The sequence below is a fragment of the Acipenser ruthenus genome, chromosome 16, assembly GCF_902713425.1.
Source record: "Acipenser ruthenus chromosome 16, fAciRut3.2 maternal haplotype, whole genome shotgun sequence".
Taxonomy (NCBI): Eukaryota; Metazoa; Chordata; class Actinopteri; order Acipenseriformes; family Acipenseridae; genus Acipenser; species Acipenser ruthenus.
In genome coordinates this window covers 18767568-18794819 of record NC_081204.1, presented here as the reverse complement: position 1 = coordinate 18794819, position 27252 = coordinate 18767568, and the positions used below count along the sequence as shown (strand labels likewise).

Sequence of the window (27252 nt, the reverse complement as noted above, 5' to 3'; positions counted from 1 at the left end):
TTTACATTTCACCTAAGAATGTTGAAAACTACATATTAAAAGTGGAATGGTGCTTTTCTGATTATTAAACCGAACGGGGGAAAAAAACTATTTTACATAGACTGATCTCCGGAAATGTAATCGGACAGCCCATCTCTAGCATGTCCAATAGGGATGCGTGGGATGGCGACTTCGCTCAGATTTCTCTCGCGTGTCTCGGTCCGGCGTGGATGCAGCCTCGTTCACACCGCACGCGGCAGGGTAAAGTCAGAGGGGGTCCGTTCTGACGTCACGGCTGCAGGTACAGTGGCTTTTGGTTGCCGAGGAACAAACAGTAAATGCCAGCGGGAAAATAAAACTCTTCTGACAGAACTGAAGACACTGACAAAAGACAAAACTGAGGAGCGAAACATTATATATTTTGTTTTTATAAAACCTAATTGTATCCCCCACACCACCTCCTCCTTTTTTTTTATTAATTTTGTTAAAAACTGTTCAAATATAATATATGTACACCAAATAAAACGTTTTGCTTTATCTTTTAAAAGTTTGTCTGCAGTTAATTTATCAAAAGAATGCTTACGTTATAGTAGCAGGTACATCATTATTTTCAATGCAGCACAAAAAATATACTCGGTAATCCCATTTGTACACCCACAGCCCACCATTCTACATCTTTTTTATTAATATCTCGGTAACTTGATTGTTGTATTATACAACGCCGGGAAATCTGAAATTAAAGCTAACAGCTTTTGCTCCATTTTATTTTGGTTATTTCTTCCTCGCAAAGGAACCTATTACTTTTCCCTGATTGGCTGTTGGTAGGTTACGTCACGACGTGGCGCGGCAAAATTTGAAAATATTTCCTCTCTTGCGCGCCGCTCTGCCGCTGCGCGCGTAACCGCCTTCATTGAAAAGCATTGCTTTAGTCGTTCTGCACTGCCGCGCCACGTCGCGCCGTGTCCGGTGTGAACGCTCTGCGGGGAGGCTCCCATCTGCAGGTAATACCGTTCGTGTGATCGGGACGCTGCCTGGGTTGCACGGTGTTGATAGCGGATGGCAGACCGGGTTGTCTGTCGATGCTGTAAAGACAGGTTGAGATATATATAGACTGGGTGACTGGGGAGGAAGAAGATGGGGTGGGTTTACAGCTCTTGTGTTTTTCTCTAGAGTCCTGCCTTGCTGCATCCCCTACTTTTTACAACCCCCCTTTTCTGCAGGTGAAGAGCCGGGGTGTGGCCACAGTGCCACACCGCGGGGGAATCGTTTGTTTTTATTCTAGGTAACTCTAGTGGAGATGGCAGACGGTATATGCGTTTGTGGACATTGCATTGGGAGGTTTAAGAACATAAGAAAGTTTACAAACGAGAGGAGGTCATTCAGCCCATCTTGCTCGTTTGGTTGTTAGTAGCTTATTGATCCCAGAATCTCATCAAGCAGCTTCTTGAAGGATCCTAGGGCGTCGGCTTCAACACCATTACTGGGGAGTTGATGTTGTTGAAGCTGACACCCTGTGTTTGTTCATGGCAGTAAGATTTCTTCTGCTCCCAGTATTGTTTGCGATGTGCGTGTATCTTTACGGCAAGGCAGCCGCATCTTCAGCTGCCATTCCTGTGGAATTGCTGATTACGATTTAGGTAGAAACACAACAGGCGCGTTTGCATCAATATTTATATATTCTTGGAAATATTGAAGTTAATCGGTAAACGTGTTTAATAATAATAATAATAAAAAAACTCACAATACGGGCTTGGTTTGTGTGGCCACCGTATGCCATTACATTTTTGTATGAGTGTTCTCTGTAAATATTTTTGTGATAAAGCTGTTTGTTATCCGTTAACACACACACACCATGTAGCAAAAACAAAGGCAGGCCGTGTTTTGAAGCAGTGAATCGTTTTATTGCGGCATTGTATGTTGTTGATTTATGTACTATGTTTTATTTCTGTGGTGCTGTGGTTATTAAATATTTCTGGCGTTGGGCTTAGTTTTTCTGTGGGGATAGGCGGCGCTGACGTAACCTTCGGTGCCCTGGCGCGCCAAAATGAATGGGGCTGAGTTTTAAGAGTTAAAGCGCAAGTCACCGCTTCCAAAACGAAGATAGATAGATAGACTTCATGTCGTATTATTTTTTTTTTAAACCGTTTATTTGCTGCAGTGTACCGAGTTTCTATGCTTAGATAGCGGCCGAGAAACACGTACGCGGGAATAGGCTCGCGGCACTTAAAATATCTTCTTAACCAGAGCGACTCAGAATGCGGCGCGTAGTGCTGTCGTCACTGACACTCACTTGCTCAGAGACTGTTGCCGCGTTCCAGGCATTATAAATTGGTTGGAAAATACAGTAGCCTGGTGTCTTAAAATATCTCTGCGAGATTATCCCGCACTGAAAGTTGCAGATATGCGGAAGCAACTTGTAAAATGCGCGATTCCCGCGATCCCGCGCTGAAATTCAAGCCCTGCACACTAGAAGTTGTTAATTTTCCAATAACAACAATTGTAATAATAACGAGTAAACAATGGAATAAGTTTAGATCGTGTTTGAGGCACTACCTTTCAAAACAAGCCCCAAACACGCGCAATCCATGTAGAGTATGGGTGCTTCTGCACATTCCGACCCGCCACTCTCAGAAAACAAGCCCATCCTGCTTACTATAGGCAGAACTGGCAAATGTGTACCCGAGTCAGAATTAAGCGCACACGTGGCTAATTTACATGTTTAAATAGCAGGGCGGTGACTGCAGTCTGTGGGCTAAAAAAACCCTAAAAAACTCGATTGTCATTGTACGATGTTGCTTTTAAAAGTGTAGTCTCTACAAGGTAGGTTTACTTTCGTGGAGTTTAAAAGTTCAGTGTAGTAGTTTTAATATATATATTTTTAAAATGATGTTTTAAGTATGCTTTATTTGAGCAGGCAGCTAGCTGGGCCGCCCTAGACAGTGAAATCACTCGTTTGTTCTGCGCTGGAGCTGAAGCGACACCACTGTTACCTGCTTGCAAGTTTGTGTGTGTATTATTATTATTATTATTATTATTATTATTATTATTATTAATAATTCGTTGAATAACTCCTTTGTCGTGAGTGCATTACCCCACGCCAGGCCCACCGAGAGGCCGGGGATGTTTCCCCGGGGCCCTGTTATTTGAAGGGGAACTTATATATATATATATATATATATATATGTGTGTGTGTGTGTGTATATATATATATATATATATATATATATATATATATATATATATATATATATATATGTGTGTGTGTATATATATATATATATATATATATATATATATATATATATATATATATATATATATATATATATGTGTGTGTATATATATATATATATATATATATATGTATATATATATATATATGTATATAACTAGCCCTGCACAAGACCCTTTGCGTTCCCACCACCACATTAAAAAGAAACCTCCCTTTCTGCACAGCGCGCCGATGTGCTTCTGTTGTGTAATGATTGTGTATCCAGGCGCTGTCAAACACTTCCTTTCACACGATGGTTTGAACTTTCGCATTTCATATTTTACTACACCAAAAAGCTGAAAAGAAGGCATAGCAATTTTGTATTTTTTCAAAGACTTTTATTAACTTCAAAATAACCCTAAAGTTGCTCAATATATGCCACGGTATGAATTATTCTATTAAGATCTATAATGTGCTCAAAACAACGTGGTGCAGCAGTTTGTTAGAAAAATTGTATCGTGTAAAATAAATAAACAACTTTATTGAGCTGGTGGTAAACACAATTAGAGAATGATCGGTTATATGCATTTCCTTGAATCCCTACTGCGTTCAGTTTGAGAATTAATATTTTATGCGGGACTTTGTCAAAAGCTTTCTGGAAATCTAAGTAAACCATGTCGTATGCTTTGCAATTATCCATTGTCGATGTTGCATCCTCAAAGTCAAGCAGGTTACTTGGACACGATCTCCCTTTCCTAAAACCATGCTGACCGTCAGGCTTATTGGTCTATAGTTACCTGGTTCGGTTTTGTCTCCCTTTTTGTGGATCGGTATTACATTTGCAATTTTCCAGTCTGTCGGTACAACCCCTGTGTCAAGAGACTGTTGCATGATCTTGGTTAGCGGTTTGTAAATAACTGCTTTCATTTCTTTGAGTACTATTGGGAGGATCTCATCCAGCCCAGGGGATTTGTTTATTTCACGAGCTCCTAGTCCCTTTTACACTTCTGCCTCTGTTATGCTAAAGTTATTTAAAACTGGATTTAGTATGCCCAATTATTATCTGTATCCCCGGCTCACCGCTCGCAACCCCCCCGCCGACTCAGGAAACGGAGATTGGAACACGTGTCCTCTGAAACGTGCTCCTGCCAAGCCGTCGTTTTTCGCACTGCAGACCACAGCGATGCCACCAGACCTATAGTGCCTCTTCTGTTCTGTCTGTCTTCAGTGTGTAACCACTAATATTATATTCGTCTCCATCACTCTCAGACAACCAAGTTTCTGTGACACCTATCGCATCGTAGTTACTTGTTAGTGCAGTAGCTTCAAGTTCTAACATTTTGTTTCTGAGACCAATGGTTAAAGTCCAGGGCTTGTGACCAGAAGGTCACAGGTTCAAATCCCACCGCTGCCACTGACTGACTCATTGTGTGTGACCTTGAGCAAGTCACTTAACCTCCTTGTGCTCCGTCCTGCGTGACGAGATGTTAAATCAATGTCCTATTGTAAGTGACTCTGCATATAATGCACAGTTCACAGCCTGCCTCTGTAAAGCACTTTGTGATGGAGGTCCACTGTGAAAGGCGCTATATAACAATAAAGATGTTATTATCGAAGTTGTTTGTTTATTTTCTACTGTTAGCTCCCTCCACTTCCTTGACATTTTGCTGAACAGTCGCTGCATGTCCGCGGCAGCACCGCGGGTACTCGCCTGCACACTCAAACGCAAGTCTTTGCATTCCTGCTCTTCTGTGAAATCCGTGACATATCTGAAGCTGATTATCTAAATGCAGCTCAAGGTCATAATAACTTGAGCTTCCCTCAAGAGCACATGCAGTGTGCTGACGTGCAAGGCTTGTGGAATATTTACAGCCAGGCTGCTCTTGCTGCAGCAGCTTCTCGTTTGATAGCGACGTGCATTACACTGGAACTCAGTGCAGTTTACTTCAGTGAAGTGATAGAAAGTGGAGGGGTAAGGTGGTACAGAACGCCCAAATCACCGAAAGCATGCAGGTTGAGCATGCGAGTGTGGGCTAGAGGAGCTTCAAAGGCTCTGTGCCCCAGGAGCAAATGAACTCTTGCTGTACACCCCCCGCTTCATAATCTTAAGAAAAAAGGAACGTGACGAATCGATGAATTTGACTGCCCACACAGTTAGAAATACACTGCAAACTAAACTAAGTACTTAACCCAACTCCGCCCATCTGTATTTGACGTAGATGCAAGTTTGGCTCTCCTGTACATACAGCTTGTGCAGGAGTTCATATGGTATCGCCTACCTAGTTTAGGAAGACCCCCATCTTGAATATTGTGTTCAGTTCTGATCACCTTGTTACAAAAAGGATATTGCTGCTCTAGAAAGAGTGCAAAGAAGAGCGACCAGAATTATCCCGGGTTTAAAAGGCATGTCGTATGCAGACAGGCTAAAAGAATTGAATCTATTCAGTCTTGAACAAAGAAGACTACGCGGCGATCTAATTCAAACATTCAAAATCCTAACAGGTATAGACAATGTCGACCCAGGGGACCTTTTTGACCTGAAAAAAGAAACAAGGACCAGGGGTCACAAATGGAGATTAGATAAAGGGGCATTCAGAACAGAAAATAGGAGGCACTTTTTTACACAGAGAATTGTGAGGGTCTGGAACCAACTCCCCAGTAATGTTGTTGAAGCTGACACCCTGGGATCCTTCAAGAAGCTGCTTGATGAGATTCTGGGATCAATAAGCTACTAACAACCAAACGAGCAAGATGGGCTGAATGGCCTTCTCGTTTGTAAACTTTCTTACCAGTTCATGATGCTGAGTAAGTTCAGTGGCCTAGACAACTCCTTGTGCAACTTGTCACCTGACTGAGCCTGGCTCATCACCGTTACAAAACTGCACATCGTTACATTAATTAAGAATTTAAAAAAAAGAAGAAAATAAACACCTCACATTCTTTCTCTGATCCTTCCTTCCAGGCTGAGTCACTCCTGGAGAGTAGGAACGGACACAGAAATCGAGAGAGAGAGAGAGAGGGAGGCACTAGAGCTGATCGTCTGCAGAGGAGCGATTCTTTGAGCTCGGGGTTCACAAGGGAGCCGAAATGAGCGATGTTACCATTGTTAAGGAAGGCTGGCTGCACAAGAGGGGTGAGTCCTGAAACGCTGTTACCGTCGCCACGGAAACCCGCGGTACAATTTCCTAAAATCTGCAACGAGAAATGAGTATTCTGCAAAATTCTGAAGCAATGACTTTTTTTAAAAGTCTAAATAAGAGTCGGTTTAAATTCATTTTTTATTCAATCACATTACTAAAATCTGAAGAACAAACATTTGCCATATTTTATGGAAATCAAAGAAGAAAAAAAACACATTAAAGCAAAGAGTGCACTTTTTTTAAAATAACTTGCAGTATTGACTATCGGATGCCTATTTTTTTAGAAATACACATAAAACATAACTTTTTTTTTTTTTTTTTTTTTTTTTTTAAGAATTGTTATGGCCAAAACATATTCCTATATTTAATCACATAAGTAATAATGCTTGCCCAGAAGAATAAGATTGCAGTGCTGCACTGGGATTCTCATCAGCACGGGTACATTTTTATAAACGCACTCTTACAAACGTGTACGAGGCTTGGAGTATTTTTGTACAAATGTAACAGGTTATTTTTAGAAACATGTGCGGTTCAACAAAATGTTGTAATTCTAAAACGCAACCACAAATCAGCACTAGAAATAGTTTAGAAACTGTGACCGGCGGAAAAAAAAAAAAAAAAAAAAGGATTTTCACAAAAATGTTAAGGCACAGGTGTCGTTGTCTATCCATCAACAGTCCAAAGCACCTTTTGACCATTGTTCCACAGTCCAGTTTCTGTGTTCTTGTGCATATTTTAGCCTTTTAATCGTGTTCCCCTTTCTTAACAGAGGTATTCTTACTGCAACACAGCCTTCCTGATTTCTAGAGTGACCTTCGTACTGTTGATGGATGGACAACGACACCTGAGCCTTCTGCCAGTTCTGTTGTCAACTCAATGCTTCTCTTCTTTAAATTCCTTAAGGATATTATCTTCAAGTATTGCTCATCTTTGTTAGACAGCTTTTTGGGTCTTCCAGTCCTGGGTTTGTCAATTACAGATGTTTCTCTGTACTTTTAGATTTTATGCTTCGGATACCACACCTTGAAAATCAGGTGATGCGAGCTATTTCACTCAATGTGTTTCCTTCTTTATGCAAGTCAAGGTTGTTATAATAGTAGAAAACACTAGTGGAGGCTTTGAGTAAATTGTTGATGCTCATAATGCATCAGAGTAGAAAAATGCAACATGTGAAGACTTGTGAAGATTCAGAGAGTTGCAGGGAAATAATTGCATCTCGGGTTTCTGTTTCTGTTTTTTTTTTTTTTTTTTTTTTTAATAATATTCTGTTTATTTAGCAGACACCTTTATCCAAGGCGACTTACAGAGTCTAGGGTGTGTGAACTATGCATCAGCTGCAGAGTCACTTACAATTACGTCTCACCCGAAAGACGGAGCACAAGGAGGTTAAGTGACTTGCTCAGGGTCACACAGTGAGTCAGTGGCTGAGCTGGGATTTGAACCAGGGACCTCCTGGTTACAAGCCCTTTTCTTTAACCACTGGACCACACAGCCTCCTTTCTGTGATGTCATAAACTACGAGAGCTTTCGGTGGAGTTTCTAAACAGTCACAGAAACCAGAGATGGAATTGTTTTCCTGTTTTAATAATGCTAATATTAAAGAAGACGAGGTTCAGCAGTACAGTTTTGTTTTTTTAAACGTTGTGTTTCAGTGCTGTACAGACGTTGTATGTCATTATCCGTTAGTGCTTCAGCTTTATTTGGATGATTGCCTTTTAGCTTTTTTAATTTCCTGTTCCTCTCCAGTTTCTCCGAGATACGAATGTACCAGCATGACATGAATTAACGTATTCTCGTTTTGTTGATCATTAATGAAGATTTCTGTACAGTGGGTGTTGTCAAGTGATTTGAGAATGAGACATTTTGTGTTTGAATTGAAAGTGATGGGCTCGAATGGGTCAAAGTTCAAGTATATTTCTGACTGTGTACTATTATGCCTTTTTTTTAATGGCTCAGGGTGCAAATATAGCCTTCATGTATTTTTTATATATATATATATATATATATATATATATATATATATATATATATATATATATATATATATATATATAGAAATCAGACTTTGCTTTTGATTTTTTATTCAACATAATGTTGTAAATAAGAAAACAAATGAAAATGGCATGGACAAAAATGATGGGACCCCTAACCTAATATTCTGTTGCACAACCTTTAGAGGCAATCACTGCAATTAAACATTTTCTGTAGTTTGGCTCACTCTTCCTGAGCAAACTGCTCCAGCTGTCTCAGGTTTGATGGGTGCCTTCTCCAGACTGCAAGTTTCAGCTCTTTCCATAGATGTTCGATAGGATTCAGATCAGGACTCATAGAAGGCCACATCAGAATAGTCTAATGTTTTGTTCTTATCCATTCTTGGGTGCTTTTAGCTGTGTGTTTTTGGTCATTATTCTGTTGGAGGACCCATGACCTGCGACTGAGACAGAGCTTTCTGACACTGGGCAGTACGTTTCGCTCCAGAATGCCTTGATAGTCTTGAGATTTCATTGTGCCCTGCACAGATTCAAGGCACCCTGTGCCAGGCGCAGCAAAGCAGCCCCAAAACATAACCGAGCCTCCTCCATGTTTCACTGTAGGTATGGTGTTCTTTTCTTTGAAAGCTTCATTTTTTCTTCTGTGACCATAGAGCTGATGTGACTTGCAAAAAGCTCCAGTTTTGACTCATCTGTCCAAAGGACATTCTCCCAGAAGGATTGTGGCTTGTCAATATGCATTTTAGCAAATTCCAGTCTGGCTTTTTTATGTTTTTCTTTCAAAAGTGGAGTCCTCCTGGGTCTTCTTCCATGGAGCCCACTTTCGCTCAAAAAGCGACGGATGGTGCGATCAGAAACTGACGTACCTTCACCTTGGAGTTCAGCTTGTATCTCTTTGGCAGTTATCCTTGGTTCTTTTTCTACCATTCGCACTATCCTTCTGTTCAATCTGGGGTCGATTTTCCTCTTGCGGCCACGCCCAGGGAGGTTGGTTACAGTTCCATGGACCTTAAACTTCTTAATAATATTTGCAACTGTTGTCACAGGAACATCAAGCTGCTTGGAGATGGTCTTGTAGCCTTTACCTTTACCATGCTTGTCTATTATTTTCTTTCTGATCTCTTCAGACAACTCTCTCCTTTGCTTTCTCTGGTCCATGTTCAGTGTGGTGCACACAATGATACCAAACAGCACAGTGACTACTTTTCTCCATTTAAATAGGCTGAATGACTGATTACAAGATTGGAGACGTGTGATACTAATTAAATAAACTAATTAGTTTGAAATATCACTATAATCCAATTATTTATTATCTTTTCTAAGGGGTACCAACAAATGTGTCCAGGCCATTTTAGAATATCTTTGTAGAATAAGCAATAATTCATCTCTTCACAGCTTCTTTGCTTTATTCTATGACATACCAAAGGTATGCAAGTATACATGATAAAATAGCTTTTAATTTCATCACTTTTCAGGAGGAATGAAGCATTATTTCAATGAGCTGTAAGGGTACCAACACATTTGAGCACGTCTGTGTATGTGTGTGTGTGTGTGTGTGTGTGTATATATATATATATATATATATATATATATATATATATATATATATATATACAGTGCCTTGCAAAAGTATTCAGACCCCTGACCAATTCTCTCACATTACTGAATTACAAATGGTACATTGAAATTTCGTACTGTTTGATATTTTATTTTAAAACACTGAAACTCAAAATCAATTATTGTAAGGTGACATTGGTTTTATGTTGGGAAATATTTAAGAAAAATAAATAAAAAACTGAATATCTTGCTTGCATAAGTATTCAACTCCTGTGCTGTGGAAGCTCCCAATTTACACCGATGAAAGAAATTGCCCTAATGAGGACACAATTACCTTACCATTGGCCTCCACCTGTGAACCATTAAAGTTGCTGTCACATTTTCTGGATAAAAACCCCACTGTTGAAGGATCATTGGTCAGGCTGTGAATCTGAAGGAAAATGAAGACCAAAGAGCATTCTACAGAAGTTAGAGATAAAGTAATACAAATGCATAGATTAGGGAAAGGGTACAAAATAATATCCCAGTGTTTGGATATCCCAGTGAGCACAGTTGGATCAATAATCAGGAAGTGGAGGCTGCATCACATCACCCAGGCACTGCCAAGAAAAGGCCGTCCCTCAAAACTCAGCGCTCAAACAAGAAGGAGACTTGTGAGAGAAGCCACAGAGAGGCCAACAATCACTTTGAAGGAGCTACAGAGTTCAGTGGCTGGGAGTGGAGTAATGGTGCACCAGTCAACCATATCAAGAGTTCTGCATAACACTGGCCTGTATGGGAGGGTGGCAAGAAAGAAGCCGTTACTCAAAAAGTACCATCTGAAAGCACGTCTGGAGTTTGCCAGAAAGCATGAGAGTGACCCAGCTGCGATGTGGGAAAAGGTTTTGTGGTCAGATGAGACCAAGATAGAGCTTTTTGGCCAAAACTCAAAGCGCTATGTGTGGTGCAAACCTAACACTGCCCATGCCTCAAGACACACCATCCCTACAGTGAAGTATGGTGGTGGCAGCATCATGCTGTGAGGATGCTTCTCATCAGCAGGGACTGGGCATCTTGTTAAAATTGAAGGAAGAATGGATGGAGCAAAATACAGGGAAATACTGCAAGAGAACCTGCTTCAGTCCGCTAAAAAACTGAAGCTTGGGAGGAAATTCACCTTTCAGCAGGACAATGATCCCAAGCACAAGGCCAAAGCAACATTGGAGTGGCTCAAGAACAAAAAGGTGAATGTCCTACAGTGACCCAGTCAAAGTCCTGATCTCAATCCCATTGAGAATCTGTGGCACTATTTGAAAATTGTGGTCCACAAGCGTTGTCCAACCAACCTGAACAACCTGGGCAAATCTGCCAAGAAGAATGGGCCAAAATCACTCCGACACTGTGTGCAAAGCTGGTACATACTTACCCCAAAAGACTTAAAGCTGTTATTGCAGCGAAAGGTGGCTCTACCAAATATTAATGTGTGGGGGTTGAATACTTATGCAAGCAAGATATTTCAGTTTTTTTATTTTTCTTAAATATTTCCAAACATAAAACCAATGTCACCTTACAATAATTGATTTTGAGTTTGTTTTAAAATAAAATATCAAACAGAACGAAATTTCAAAGTACCATTTGTAATTCAGTAATATGAGAGAATTGGTCAGGGGTCTGAATAATTTTGCAAGGCACTGTGTGTAATAATATATATTATATAATATATTTGTTTTGCATTACATTTTTTTTTTTTTCACAGATGAGTTAAGACAGTAAGTTCACAATTGCTGTTTTAAACTAAAAACATGTTTTTCCTCTACCTTTCACAGGAGAGTATCTCAGAAACTGGAGACCGAGATACTTCCTCCTGAAAACTGACGGCTCTTTCACAGGCTACAAGGAAAAGCCCCGAGCTGCTGACCTGCCATACCCCTTGAACAACTTCTCAGTGGCAAGTAAGTATGCCTCTTTAGAAATAATCTGAACTTAGGTTGTCTTTATTTGCGTACGTTGGAACCGACGGACAGTACAAACATTAGATTTTTTTTGTGCATGTTTGCACCACACATACCATCGTGCACATGGGTCACTTCATGAAAAGTTACAAATGTGTGGTTTGTAAACTAAAATAAAAAAAAAACCCAACAGAACCGCGCTTCCTAGTTGTAAATCAATAAGGGGTATATGGATAGGTAAGACAACGTGAAAGTTGGAGGCTGTATTTGAATAAACAAAGTTTTTAAAAAGCCTGTTTTAAGTGTACGTGTCTTCACTGATAAATGATGTATATTGTCAAACATCTACTTGCATTATTTGTGTTATTAATTTCCAAGAGTGTGTGCCATTTATTTTCTTGGGTCATTTTAAAAGTGGTAGCAAATCTGCGTTTCAAAGCAGTACAATAATTAAAACGCTTACCTGCATCTTTAAATAGTTTACAGCATTCTTGTTGGCGCCATAACAAGGATTAACGGACACTCCTCAATTTTTTATTTTCTCAAAATAAATATTTTATAAATAAAAGTGGTTTGTTCCATTGTTATCAGTCCTTGAAGTGTTTGGGGACTCCCGAGTGACACATCCAGTAAAGGCAGGATGCGCCCCCTATAGCCTGGAGGTCGCCGGTTCGAGTCCAGGCTATTCCTCTGCACATATTTAATGTGTAAATATAATTAAAGTCTGCAATCAGTCTAGATCTCTAAAATACTGGCAGCTGTTTATCCAGTGTTAGCTCAACAGTCATTTCAAATTTCAACAGAGAGAAAGTTACATGAGAATTGATGGGAAACTGTAGTCCATATATACTGTTTGTATGTTCACAATCTTCAGTGAGATACTGACAGCTGTTTCGTGCATTCCATAGGTCCTGGTAAAACTGGATACGCTGTGTACAATTATATATTTCAAAGGTAATGCATCATACTGGATACGCTGTGTACAATTATATATTTCAAAGGTAATGCATCATACTGGATACGCTGTGTACAATTATATATTTCAAAGGTAATGCATCATACTGGATACGCTGTGTACAATTATATATTTCAAAGGTAATGCATCATACTGGATATGCTGTGTACAGTTATATATTTCAAAGGTAATGCATCATACTGGATATGCTGTGTACAGTTCTATATTTCAAAGGTAATGCATCATACTGGATATGCTGTGTACAGTTATATATTTCAAAGGTAATGCATCATACTGGATATGCTGTGTACAGTTCTATATTTCAAAGGTAATGCATCATACTGGATATGCTGTGTACAGTTCTATATTTCAAAGGTAATGCATCATACTGGATATGCTGTGTACAGTTCTATATTTCAAAGGTAATGCATCATACTGGATATGCTGTGTACAGTTCTATATTTCAAAGGTAATGCATCATACTGGATATGCTGTGTACAGTTCTATATTTCAAAGGTAATGCATCATACTGGATATGCTGTGTACAGTTCTATATTTCAAAGGTAATGCATCATACTGGATACGCTGTGTACAATTATATATTTCAAAGGTAATGCATCATACTGGATACGCTGTGTACAATTATATATTTCAAAGGTAATGCATCATACTGGATATGCTGTGTACAGTTCTATATTTCAAAGGTAATGCATCATACTGGATACGCTGTGTACAATTATATATTTCAAAGGTAATGCATCATACTGGATATGCTGTGTACAGTTCTATATTTCAAAGGTAATGCATCATACTGGATATGCTGTGTACAGTTCTATATTTCAAAGGTAATGCATCATACTGGATATGCTGTGTACAATTTAAAATAGTCAAATAAAACAGACTATGCAAGTATTATTTTGAGGATTCCAACCTTCTGTTTTGTGATCTGCACATTTAAAGTAAAGTGAAAGGTCTTTTTCACATGACTTCCTTTTTATTCAACGTCCTGTACGAAAGAAGTCTCTGTACTGGGGACTCCCTCGTACACAAACACGCCATCCACTTGTACAGCTCTACCCAAAACCAGCTAGAACGTCAGTGTTGCAGCTTTGCTATATATATATATATATATATATATATATATATATATATATATATATATATAAAATATAGTGTGTGTGTGTATATATATCTAATCTATTTATTTATTTATTTATTTATTTATTTATTTATTTATTTTTGCTGATATCCATTGAATCAGCTGCACTTCAGGTGTCTTGCCACCAGGTGCACCCCCTCAAGTCCCTCAGCACTGCGAAGGCTGTTAGTCCGTTATAACAAGCAGGCTCCCCTCAGTCTCGTGTGTTGGTACTGATTTGAGTGGTTTTGCCCACCCGGTGCTAAAGTCATAGAACCGGTAAAAATGAAAAATAAATAAAGCCACTGAAGTGGTAACAAACTGGCGTGGTGTCAGCCAGGTTCTGATCCGGTACGGACCTAGTGTTAAATACACAATCTTGTACCAAACTGATCAGGTTCCAGCCCGCTACCGAGCGTTGCTGAAGTCACGGGTCCGGTACCAAACGGGTCCCGCTCGGGTCTTGACCTGCCCGATCGATATATATATACAAGCAGATTGACGCAGCAGCTGTATCTGCACCCTGCATTGCTTGCTCCTTGCATCACGCCTGGGTTCTGTCCCTGTGTGACCTGCAAGGCCAGTCTGTCTGTTGAGGACGAGCAGGGCGAGTGCGCTTCCTGCCTGGGGCCGGAGCACGCCAAGGAGCCCCTGGCTGATCGCAGCTTCCGCCAGTTTTGTGCCCCTGTTTCTAAGCACAGGCTTGAAGCGGTTATTCCACAGCTCTAAAGGAGTGCTCTGCGTCCCTCACTCCTGCTCAGCGCTCTTCATCGTCTCCCTCTCTGACAGGTGGCTGCGTCCTCGCCCAGGGAGAGTCTTCCTCATCCTCCTCGAGCTCTGCCTGTCCTTTCCCTCCCCTGTGGAAGAAGCGATCAGCAGACTCGGAGCAGACTGAAAAGCTCCGGGCAGCTGTTTCCCACCAAGTAACCGTTCTCGCTGGATTACTGCGGGAACGTTCTGCACCTCTTGCCCCTCCGATCGACCCCCCACAGGAGGACATGCTGTCCATAGTCTCCTCTGATGAGCACGTCCCCTGTGGTTAAACTGTCCCTGTCAGTTCGCTTGCTAAACATGAATGTGAACTACAGGGGTTTGTTTGGACACAGGAAACCAAACCAGACACCTTCACATCTGTAGCTTGCTTCAATAGTGATACAAATCAGAAACATTTTTTGTGTTTTTTAAATTGAGACACACACTGACCAAAAACAGAACATTTTGCTTCCAGCTAAGTGTGAACAGCAAGCAAATTGATTGTTCTAAACCAAAGGAAACAAACTGAGATTGTTTGTTTTGTTTTATAACAAACCCAGTAGGTCCACACCCTTACATTCGGGTCTGGTGCCTGTTGTACTGGCAGACACAGACTTGGCTCATGATTACAGAGTTCTTCCACTCTTTACTTGAGCCTTTGTTTCAGTAAGCCTTCCTCGGAGCGAAACCTGGTTTTATTGTATTTGTACAATAGTTTAATACAGAAGCAGTTAAACCTCACAGACAGTGCAATTGTAATAATACCCAGATTTTATGTGGCTTTTTTTCTTTTTTTCTCAGACTTAATTGTTTGTTCAAATTATCCTCAACACACTATTCATGAAATAAGTTTCATTCAAAGGTAGACATTTGCCAGTATGGTACATAAAAGGTTTTTAAAAGTGCTGTACACATTTTTAGAGATGGTCAGTAGTAATATGTCTTGAACATTGAACAGCTGATCCCTATTTTGGGGGCAGTAACAGATTCTGGGCTTCTTCGTTTCCCTTTGTATTTACTGTTTCCATCTAAACCTGTCATTTGTGATCAGGAGTGGTGTAAAATAAACACAACGCTTTTCAGAGGTGTTTTTAGACATTTTTTTGAAGCAGTGTTGAAAAGCATATTTAGGATTGCAGTATGCGATTTTTAAAGTTTTTCTTTTTAAGGAATGTGAGCTCAGTCATGTTTTAATTAACCTTTTACAACAATAACTCTGGTTTTGTTGAGTTGGCTGTCCAAGGGATTTATTTATTATTATTATTATTATTATTTATTTCTTAGCAGACACCTTTATCCAGGGCGACTTACAATTGTTACAAGATATCGCATTGTACATTATTTCACAGTATACAGATATCATGTTATTTTTACATACAATTACCCATTTATACAGTTATTGGAGCAATCTAGGTAAAGTACCTTGCTCAAGGGTATAGCAGCAGTGTCCCCCACCTGGGATTGAACCCACGACCCTCCGGTCAGGAGTCCAGAGCTCTAACCACTACTCCACACTGCTGCCCATATTACTTGACTTTGGCATCTGAAACTAGTCATTATGCTACTAATCACTTACACTTTGTTTCTAAAAATGCAAGCACAAATAAGCAAGTCGGTTTATTATTTAATAAAATTTTTCCAAAACTAATTTGCTGTGTGCAGGTTTCTTGACCCTTTTGCCAAAAGCGAATCGCTGCGTCCCTGTAACGTGAGTTGAGATTCATGGCAGCTGCTGCAAGAGCTCACCTTGCATTTGTTTCTGCAGAATGCCAGTTAATGAAAACGGAACGACCAAAGCCAAACACGTTCATCGTGCGGTGGACCGCTGTCCTAGAAAGGACTTTTCATGTCTGCACTGTGGAGGAAAGGTAGGTCCTTAACTATTACCTTTTGGTCTGTGTGTCGTGTGTGTGTGTGTGTGTGTGTGTGTGTGTGTGTGTGTGTGTGTGTGTGCTTGCGAAACACAGCAGGCCAAGTGCAGTATAAAATACAGCTTGTTTTTGGAAGAAAACAAACAAACATTGGCGAGCCGATACCAAGAGCTGGACCGAACTGCTTCGGTGGATTAGTGGACTGATGGAGGTTAGGAAAATGCAACGCCTTCCTTACAGAACTGTAGTGAAAAAGAGAACTGCAGGATGTGCCCTATAGCCTGGAGGTCGCCGGTCCGAGTCCAGGCTATTCCATTTCCAACCGTGGACGGGAGCTCCCAGGGGGCGGCGCACAATCAGCCTGTAAGCTGCGTGGTCCTCCGACGCTGTAGCTCTGAGGCGGCTGCACGGTGAGTCTGCAGAGTGAAAAGAAGCGGTCTGCTGACGGCACACGCTTCGGAGGACAACGTGTGTTCATCTCCACCCCTCCTGAGTCAGCGCAGGGGTGGTAGAGGTGAGCCGAGCTTAAAAATAATAATTGGATATAGGTAGTTGACAAAAAGTAATGTCTGGAAATTGAAAAAAAATAATTTCTCATATTGATGATGAAAATCATATAGTTGCATTACATTGAGTCTGAAGTTCTCAAACAAATATGTCGTAACCTTGGATTTTACATTTCAGTCCAATTTTATGAACCTTTTAATGCATCGGTGACTTGAATTTGTCCTGCGGTGTGACACCATAAAATATGTATATGTAACATTTCAAATAAACAATTTTGTAATCAAAATGAAGTTATCTTCATTCTTGACTACTCCTGTTTCTAGATCATTGACTATCTTTTGATTATCAAGTGAAATGAGACAGAATTTGCTGTTATAATGGTGAAACCCGGGTGTCTCCCACTAAATTGAGTAAGATTTGCTGTGATTTTTCTGCACATTTGTTAAAAGTCCATGAATTTACTTGTGTGGTATAATGACATTACCTGCCACATACAGTTACTTTCAGATTTCTTTGGACTCCACCTTTTTTGCCCTCATTAATAAGATTCACCCCAAAGGACACCATGTTACACCAAAGGAAGAAACAAGAAGCAGTGAGATTTTACCCTTTCATAAATGTATTTTATGAAACTTTCAAAAGTCTGTGAACACCATACGATCTTTTAAATGTAACAATTCAACAAAATAAGTTAATGTGTTTAACACAAGCTTGAGAAATGTGCCAACTCTATGAAACTTGAGGTTTAACAGGCATAACAAGGAATGATTTGTTAATGTTTGTTTGAAAAATAATTAGTTTGCATAAAATGTACCCCACAACACTTAAAATGTTCAACATGCTATTCAATCAGTGCAAATAACTCGGTAAAACACCATTTACACTGGTTTATTATGAGAACATGTCCACTGGTGTGACAGCTGTGTCCTCTGGATTGACATGAAAATGGTGTCCCAGCAGTGGACAAATCTGTCACACCAATGGACTTCTCATGATGTTTGGCCATTTTGGAGCCGTGTGGTGATTCTCAAGCATTCCATTTTAACTCCCTGGACTCTTTTCTCATTGGTTTTTATAGCTGAATGATTAAAAAGGTATACTTTTTTTGCATTCTCATTTTAAAAGGTGTCACACCAAAGCATGTAACAAATGGACACAAAGGGCAGTGCTAGAAAAGTGCAATATTTTGATACATTTATGATAAACTCACCCTCTGGCCACACCATGTGCTCCAGCGATGTCGTCTATACTTCCTGATTTGAGGAAGGACCCTCTTCTCCGCAATGGTGTCCAAGTAAATGCACGATTTAAAATCACATTATGGTGTCACACCGCGGGACGTTCTCTTTGCAGACAACACATAACCTATCATAACTATTTTAAAATGTCATGTATAGACTTGAGGAATATCATTCTTATAAATACACTTCTGTGTTGACATGCCAGGAATTTGAGAGTGGACTTCTATCTTAAAATTCAGTGTTTTTCAATTTTGCGGCCCTTCATAAGTCACACCAGTGGACATTGATCATGTTTAGTTCAAAATTCCCCCCCAAAATTGCATTTTGAAACTTTTCATATAGTTTAGATTAAATACAAAGCCTTTTACTATATGACACAGTTTTAATCAAAATAAAATTAAGTTGTAATTGTTTTTTGCTCCATGGAAAGCAAAAAAAACACGCCACGTCAACTACCCATATTCTAAATTGGCAGAAAATGATAAAAATTGGCAACCACTACATTTAAAAAGTGAGAGGAGTCTTTCTTTGCTTCATCAGTACAGGGTATTGAACACCAAATAAAATAAGTTATACAAAAATGATCAAACCTGGGTCAGAAGTGCATTGTTGCATCTAGTATGTGTGTAGCATTGTATGTTACAGCCCTAGCTGTTGAATGTGCTGAGCTCTGGTAGTCACGTTTTCCAAACAACGCATTTTAGTAAAAAGAGAACAGAACATATGCTTCTTGACAACGCCTGTTGCTGTTCAAACTTTTGAATTACTAAAACTTACAAATAGATGTCACAGATCAGATTGCTTAGTTAAGTTTTTATAGTGATATTTATGGTTATAAATTGTTCTTCACGATTCTGATTTGTGATTTTTCATATGTAAACCAAAATGTGAAGAACCCTTAAAATATATATGTTTATGTTGTTGTTTTTCCCTGTTACAGTATATGAATTTAAACTGAAGAAAACATCCATTTTTAAATTGCAGATATCTCCTTACAAAATAGCAGCTGCTGTTTAGTTTTAAGAGGCTCTATATTCAATAGAGGCAATTTCAAACTTGTCAAGTGACTGGTGGGTCTCAAGTCGCGATTGTGATCTGTAACAGAAGAAATAAACAACCCTGATTTGAAGGAGTTAATTTGATGCCAAAATAGAGAAAATAAGGAGACTTACAATTTAAGAAAAGATAAAAAGATTAAAGTACATAACCAATGAAAACATTGACATTACATATAGATTTACCAGTGACCAGGAGTATGATGGGAAATGTAGTTCTGAGAGGTCCATGCGGGTACATGGGAAGCCATCTTGAGGCAGGAAATGCAATTTAAAAGTTTAGAAAGTAATTAAAACAATACACACACCTTACTTTAAACAGTTGTAGCAACACATGGGAACATGTAACGCAATAAAATAAAAAGGTCCTTGTATACCCTTTAAGAAACGCATTTTTGTTCAGTGGAGCCGTGTATTTCAGGGAGGAGTGGACAGAGGCTATCCAGACGGTAGCAGACAGTCTCCAGAGACAGGAAGACGAGAGGATGAAATGCAGTCCCACCTCCCAGACAGACCGCATCGGAGAGGAGGGGAGGGACACTTCCACTGGCCTGCACAAACGGAAGGTAACACGCAGACGCTTCCCACGAGATGCTGTACATTGCTGCTGTTTGGATGGAAATTCATGCAGCAGCAGTGGGGAATTGAAGGCTTCTTATCAAACCAAACATTTTAGACAAGACCCAATGGTTTAAAACTGCATGGTGGCATCTTCAAAAGTACACTCTGCTGAGGAATTGCAGCAAAAGTTTCCACTCCTAATCCTATAGCCACCACTTCCTTTAGCTCTGTGATCGCTCCCAACTCCTACATTTCAGAATCAAAGCTTGTATCCAGAATACAAAAAAATCAAGCTATTAACAGGATGAACTGTTTTATTCCTACTGTTGTGTTTGCCTAAGAAAAAAAAAAAGTGCTATCGATATATTTCCTAGCTTTTTGAGATCAGTTATTGTTCTCAGAGGAGTTTCAAAGTGACCTCTTAACTCCCTGAACAAAAATAGAAAAAAGTAGCATGTGGAAAAAACCCCACCTGTGCTTCTGTGTGTTTCCCAGATTGTTACTGTGCAAAAGCATTTGTAAGTAGTAACGGTTTAAAGCTATTTTATTGAAAGGTGAGGGGAAAAAGAAACACAAGAAACTGAACCCATATTGATATATACAGTGCCTATAGAAAGTCTACACCCCCTTTCAAAATGTTCAACTTTTGTTGCCTTATAGCCTGGAATTAAAATGCATTAAAATAGTGGGGTTTTTTTTTCATTTATCTACACATCCTACCCCACAACTTCCAAGTGAAATTTATATTCTAGAAATTTGTAGAAAATTAATTAAATAAAAACTGAAATAGCTTGGTTGTATAAGTGTCCACCCCCCTTGTAATAGCAATCCTAAATTGGCTCAGGTGTAACCAATCGCCTTCAAAATCACACACCAAGTTAAGTGGCCTCCACCTGTGTTAAATTGTATTAATTCACAAGATTTCAGGATCAGGGGATGGGTATAAAAAAAAATATCAAAGGCCTTGAATATCCCTTGGAGCGCGGTCAAGACGACTATTAAGAAGTGGAAGGTGTATGGCACCACCAAGACCCTGCCTAGATCAGGCCGTCCCTCCAAACTGGATGACCGAGCAAGAAGGAGACTGATCAGACAGGCTACCAAGAGGCCAATGGCAACTTTGCAAGAGCTACAGGCTTTTATGACCAAGACTGGTCAAAGTGTGCATGTGACAACAAAATCCCAAACACTCCACAAATATGGCCTGTATGGTAGGGTGGCAAGAAGGAAGCCATTACTTAAGAAAGCCCACTTTGAATCCTGTTTGAAGTATGCAAAAAAACTTAGGAGATTCTGTAGCCATGTGGCAAAGATTTGTGGTCTGACAAACCTAAAATTGAACTTTTTTGGCCTAAATGCTAAGTGTTATGTTTGGCACAAACCCAACACAGCGCATCACCCAAAGAACACCATCCCTACTGTGAAGCATGGTGGTGGCAGGTATGTTTCTCATCGGCAGGGACTGGGGCACTTGTCAGGATAGAAGGGAAAATGAATGGAGCAAAGTACAGAGAAGTCATTGAGGAAAACCTGCTACCTCTGCAAGAAAGCTGAAACTGGGACGGAAGTTCACCTTTCAGCATGACAACGAGCCAAAGCACACAGCCAAAGCTACACTGGAGTGGCTAAGGAACAAAAAGGTAAATGTCCTTGAGTGGCCCAGTCAGAGCCCCGACCTAAATCCAATCGAAAATCTGTGGCATGACTTGAAGATTACTGTCCAATAACGCTCCCCAAGGAACATGACAGAGGTTGAACAGTTTTGTGAAGAATGGTCAAATATTGCCAAATCTATGTGTGCAAAGTTGGTAGAGACCTATCCCAACAGACTCACAGCTGTAATTGCTGCCAAAGGTGCTTCCACCAAGTATTAACTCAAGGGAGTGGAGACTTATCCAATTATGATCTTTCAGTTTTGTATTTAATGATTTTTTTCTCAAACTTTTTTCCCCTTAACAGTGTGGAGTAAAATTCCTCGTTTAAATGCATGAAACTCTGAGGCACTGACACAACAAAATGTGAACAAAGTTCAAGGGGGTGCAGACTTTCTATAGGCACTGTATTATTATTATTTATTTCTTAGCAGACCCCCTTATCCAGGACGACTTAGTCGTAAACAAAAATACATTTCAAGAATCACAGTACAAGTATTAATACAATTAAGAGCGAGATGAATACAATGACTTTGGTTCTAGCAAGTACAAGCATGACAAAATACGATTCAATAATGGAGCAGATAACAGTGTCAGTGATAGTTACATCCGGATATAATTAAATACAAAATACTACAGATTAAATGACACTTGACATATTCGAGTACTCAAGTACAGGGTTAAAGACAGTAAAATAGGGAGCAGATATATACAGACGTGCTCAAATTTGTTGGTACCCTTACAGCTCATTGAAATAATGCTTCATTCCTCCTGAAAAGTGATGAAATTAAAAGCTATTTTATCATGTATACTTGCATGCCTTTGGTATGTCATAGAATAAAGCAGAGAAGCTGTGAAAAGAGATGAATTATTGCTTATTCTACAAAGATGTTCTAAAATGACCTGGACACATTTGTTGGTACCCCTTAGAAAAGATAATAAATAATTGGATTATAGTGATATTTCAAACTAATTAGTTTCTTTAATTAGTATCACACATGTCTCCAATCTTGTTATCCGTCATTCAGCCTATTTAAATGGAGAAAAGTAGTCACTGTGCTGTTTGGTATCATTGTGTGCACCACACTGAACATGGACCAGAGAAAGCAAAGGAGAGAGTTGTCTGAAGAGATCAGAAAGAAAATAATAGACAAGCATGGTAAAGGTAAAGGCTACAAGACCATCTCCAAGCAGCTTGATGTTCCTGTGACAACAGTTGCAAATATTAAGAAGTTTTAAGGTCCATGGAACTGTAGCCAACCTCCCTGGGCGCGGCCGCAAGAGGAAAATCGACCCCAGATTGAACAGAAGGATACTGCGAATGTGTATGTCTATGTAAGAAATAAATAATAATAATAATAATAGTCGTACATACCGATCGATCATCTCCAGATCACTCGTTTTATCACCAAACTCCTCAATAATGCGATCCAAGTCATTATTTTATTACTATAACATCTGAAAAAAGCTCTGCAAATGTCCATGATAGTCTCAGTGCGCTGACGCACTTAGCCAGCTTGTTTACTATGAACGCCCATTATCTGATACCTGATACCATGTATGACTATTCATGAAATACGCCTTTTTTTTTAAATTTTTTTTTTCCCCCGACTTGTCTCGGCTCCTGTCGCTACCACTCGGCAATTGAATGGTTTTCTCGGCTTTTTCCGGAGAAAAAACGACTAAACACCCGTTTATTGCGTTGCTATAATGATGTCGGACCCAGTCCGACAAAGGACCTGTGAGGAATAATTGCAATGTCGGACCCAGTCCGACAATGGACCGCAAGGGGTTAAATATGGAATAAACAATGGTGGATGCCAATTACTTTTGTCAGTTTCAAGTTATTTCAGAGAAAATTGTGCATTCTTCGTTTTTTGTGGAGGGGTACCAGCAAATTTGAGCACGTCTGTATGTAGAGTATGAGCTAAATTGTCAGCTATTTACATTGCGCATTATTTTCAAAATTAGTTTTTCTCCAAACTAAACTGAGGTCATGGATTGTAATCCAGTTTTTCCCCCTGGTATTGACACTAGTTTTATTTTTTGCTTTTCATCAGACATTGAATGATTTTGACTGCTTAAAATTACTGGGAAATGGCACTTTTGGTAAAGTCGTTCTCGTCAGGGAGAAGGCAAGCAGTAAACATTACGCAATGAAGATTCTGAAGAAAGAAGTCATTATTGCAAAGGTAGGTGCTGATGCTTGAAGGATTCTTCATTTGAAAATACAAGCACTGACTATACGCTATCGGCATTGGCACAGAGCAGTAAATGTGAAACTTTTGTAGCAGATTTTACCACCGCTCACAGTAAACTGCTTACTAAATATCTTGGTATACCTGAATTATTTGAATCAGAGTTTTGTTTTTTGAAGAGCGAGTGTGCATCAGTTAGATATTTACTATCTAATATTGGCAAGAGGTGTACATGTAATACCACCCCTAATTCTAGATTGATTCGTATGTCCCAGTTCTTGTGGATGGTAGTGTACATACAGTACTGTAATTCCGCAATATGTTGACTTTCTAAAAAAAGTTTGTCTGGCGTGACCAAATGTGCCACCTTTCACTTCCCATGTTGTTTGATTGTATCCTGCACCTGCCATTTATTTAGAATTTTTTTGAAAGCAGCAACTATTTGCTATATAGATAATGGAACACAAATAATACCGGATTCTGTTTTGACTGATTATTTCAGAAAAAGAGGCTGTTTTATCTTCGGCATTTAAAATACAATGAAGCTGCACACAGACTAACTGCTTGTGTCCTGTTTCTGCATGGTCTTTCCGTTAGGATGAAGTGGCTCATACAATTACAGAGAACAGAGTGCTAAAAAATACTAGGCACCCATTTTTAACTGTAAGTACCTTCTTAAGAAAATTCCTTGAAATGTGTTCAAAAAAAAAAAGCAGTACTATTCTAGATTTGAATGTATGTGGCAATCCAAGAGAATGTTTGAATTTAGTGAACTAAAACTGCTATTCATTCACAGCCCAAACTCTACATCTGTTTAAAACTCACCACTGATGTGTCACTCCAGATGCTGTTGAATAACACTGAACACACATACCTGTTTTAGGAAAAACAATTGTGAAGCATGGTTAAAGGTGCTAAAACACTTTTAGTGCTGGAAAGTAAGCAAACAGTTTATATTAAAGGAGTGAAGGAAAAGGCTTTTTTTTCACAACTAGTTGCAATTAGAATTGCTGCTGCTGTCTGGTACATCATCGCTTGCTATCCTAAAGGTAAGTTTTAAACTCTAGTTGTGTGTCTGCAGTAGGAACATGTAATTGACTGCAGCTGAAGTACCGAGTTGCCAGTACCTCATGACTTCATGTGTGTGGAGAGTGCCAGCCGTACCACAAAAACAGCCTGCTGTGACAATCTGTTACCATGTATTGTGTTTTAATATTGATAATCCAAGCAGGACTGCACTGAATTATGTGCCAGGAAAAATGCATGCCATTTGATTTCAATGCAAAAAGTAAGATGTACATTCAAGGTACTGTCAAAAGAAAAATAATGTGCACTATATACTTTTTGTATAATTTAATGAAGATTCTCTTTACAATGTTATTGCAACCGATATCCCACTTTGCAAAATAGTTTTTTTTTTATATCTCACCTGAAATTAAAACAAGATGATGCTGGTCTCATTCTTCAGATGTGCTGGATTAATATAAAAATAAATCTTTGTTTCCACAAGAATACAATTATAGTCCTGTTTGCACCCAGCAGCAAGTTATAGCAGTTTTGAAAACACAAAGTTGAGGAGTTGCGTGTTTCCCCGAGGCAGCCAGCTGGTCCTGCTGTTATATACTGCATGCAGATTGCGTTCTCCACCTGGAAGTTCATGTGCTTTTTAACTCCAGGTTTCCGGTTGGGATTTATGTTGTAAGGAATCGTATGTGTTGTGCATTTTATTACTGCCTTTGTTCACAAGTGGACCGTGATTCTCTTGGAAGAAGCAGAGACGTGACACACGGATATGTATTGTAAACCAGGAGCTCACTAACAGGCTCTGCTCACTCTGGTTCTTTTCCCTTCTACAAATAAACATGACCATCCAACACACAGATTTGAAGAAAGCGCTAAATAAAAACAAACATCTAGCTCCTTTTGGAGCACTAACTAAACATTTGCAGGTTCCCTGACAAACTCGTGGGACGACTAAACCTGACAAATAACAAAGACACACAGTTTACAAAAATAAACACAGCACAGTAACACAGTAGAAATGACTGCTCGGACACAGAGTACCACTTTGTCTCCTTCGACACGTCAGCCTCGACTTGCTCAAACTGTGAGGCTTATGTGCTCCACAGTATCAGTTGTGGGCAGCTTGCCCTAATTTACAATTATGCCAACTGCCAAAACAATGAACAAATAATAATGAAATTAAGGTTTTTCAGCCTGTGGGCTTCTGGGAGGTGTAGTCCTGTGTTCCTAGGACTACACTTTCTCATAGTATGAGTTCTAGCAGGTGTACATGTGGTTATAGATTGCAGGTAGGTTCTGCCGCGCTTACGTTTTTGTAAGCCAGGGAAACGCATAATCAGTTGTGTGTGGGTTTTTTTTTTTTTTTTTAGTTTTTGACGTATTCTTTCCAAACTAAGGATCGGTTGTGCTTCGTGATGGAGTATGTCAGCGGAGGTGAGGTGAGTCTTACCAGTGCTGCTTTTATACAGTGTGTTTTATTTAAAAGATGGGTTCATTATCATTTATATTTCAGGGGGGGGGGGGTCAAAGTGAAGACTAACATATTGAGCCTAATAAGAGCGAAATGGTTCAGAGGTCACTGACCCAAACTGGGACCAAGGTTACTGAACCGGTACCAGTACTGACCCAATACCGCCCTGGTGCTAGTCACCAGCCAGTACCGCTGAACCGATACCCACCCTATTTGTGAAGAGTGCCAAAGCCACTAAACCAGTCTGGTGTCAGACCCGCTGTTAAGTCACCAGCGCGGTGCCGGTAACAGCTGTGCAGCCCTGTGCTGTACATTGCATTGCTTGCTCTTGGCAATGCGTCCAGGTTCTGTCCCTGTGAGACGTGCAAGGCCAGCGTGCCTGGGGGTCAGAGCACGCCAAGGAGACGTTGGTTAATCGCAGCTTCTGAGAATTTTGTATAGAAGTCTATATGCGTGAGTGTGCAAACACAAGCCATTGCTAGTCCTGGAACAGCTAGAAATTAGTGAAATGTCTGTCCCTTTGCAAAATAAATGCATTCACAAAGCTCCACCAGTCTGCACCTCCAGCAGCCCATGAAATCCAACAGCTAAATCAGTCATTCTTGCAATCTTCCCCCTGCCGTTTACCCTGCAGCTGTTCTTCCATTTGTCGAGAGAGAGGGTGTTCTCTGAGGACCGGACCCGCTTTTATGGGGCTGAGATAGTCTCCGCTCTCGACTATCTACACTCCAGCAAGATTGTGTACCGGGATCTCAAGGTAAAAAATACCAGCAACAAAAAGTCATCGGCTATCTGGAAGCTTTTTTGCTGCGTGTGTGTGTGTGTCTGTTTTTAAAATAGTAATAATTGTTGTTGTTTCACCACATGGGATGAGGTGAGTGTAATTAAAACTTGCACTGTTCAGAGGGAGGCAGATTTTTTTACGGCAGAAACACAAACCCCAGCGCTTTCAGATTTGGCCTGATAATGTCTGTACTGCGCCAAAAAAGGACCGATTTTTCTCTTCCCCAATACAAAA

General features: G+C 39.8%; 1 protein-coding gene across 7 annotated transcripts in view; it reads left to right on the top strand.

The window, feature by feature from the left end:
• The first annotated feature begins 871 nt into the window (after positions 1–871).
• The window catches only part of LOC117412568 (RAC-gamma serine/threonine-protein kinase-like), a 40912-nt gene continuing 14531 nt past the window's right edge, over positions 872–27252 (top strand). For 3 of the 7 annotated variants that reach the window (XM_058988984.1, XM_058988983.1, XM_058988980.1), the window contains exons 1-9: positions 872–980; positions 6153–6323; positions 11684–11809; positions 16421–16523; positions 19733–19895; positions 23603–23734; positions 24338–24403; positions 26134–26202; positions 26869–26991. In XM_058988984.1, the coding sequence (XP_058844967.1) occupies positions 6278–6323; positions 11684–11809; positions 16421–16523; positions 19733–19895; positions 23603–23734; positions 24338–24403; positions 26134–26202; positions 26869–26991 (828 nt within the window). In that variant the 5' untranslated portion in view covers positions 872–980; positions 6153–6277. Of the gene's footprint in view, positions 981–2750; positions 2800–2890; positions 2986–6152; positions 6324–11683; positions 11810–16420; positions 16524–19732; positions 19896–23602; positions 23735–24337; positions 24404–26133; positions 26203–26868; positions 26992–27252 lie in introns of those variants that run through there. The other 4 variants (XM_034021044.3, XM_058988985.1, XM_058988982.1 and 1 more) reach the window with 3 other exon arrangements.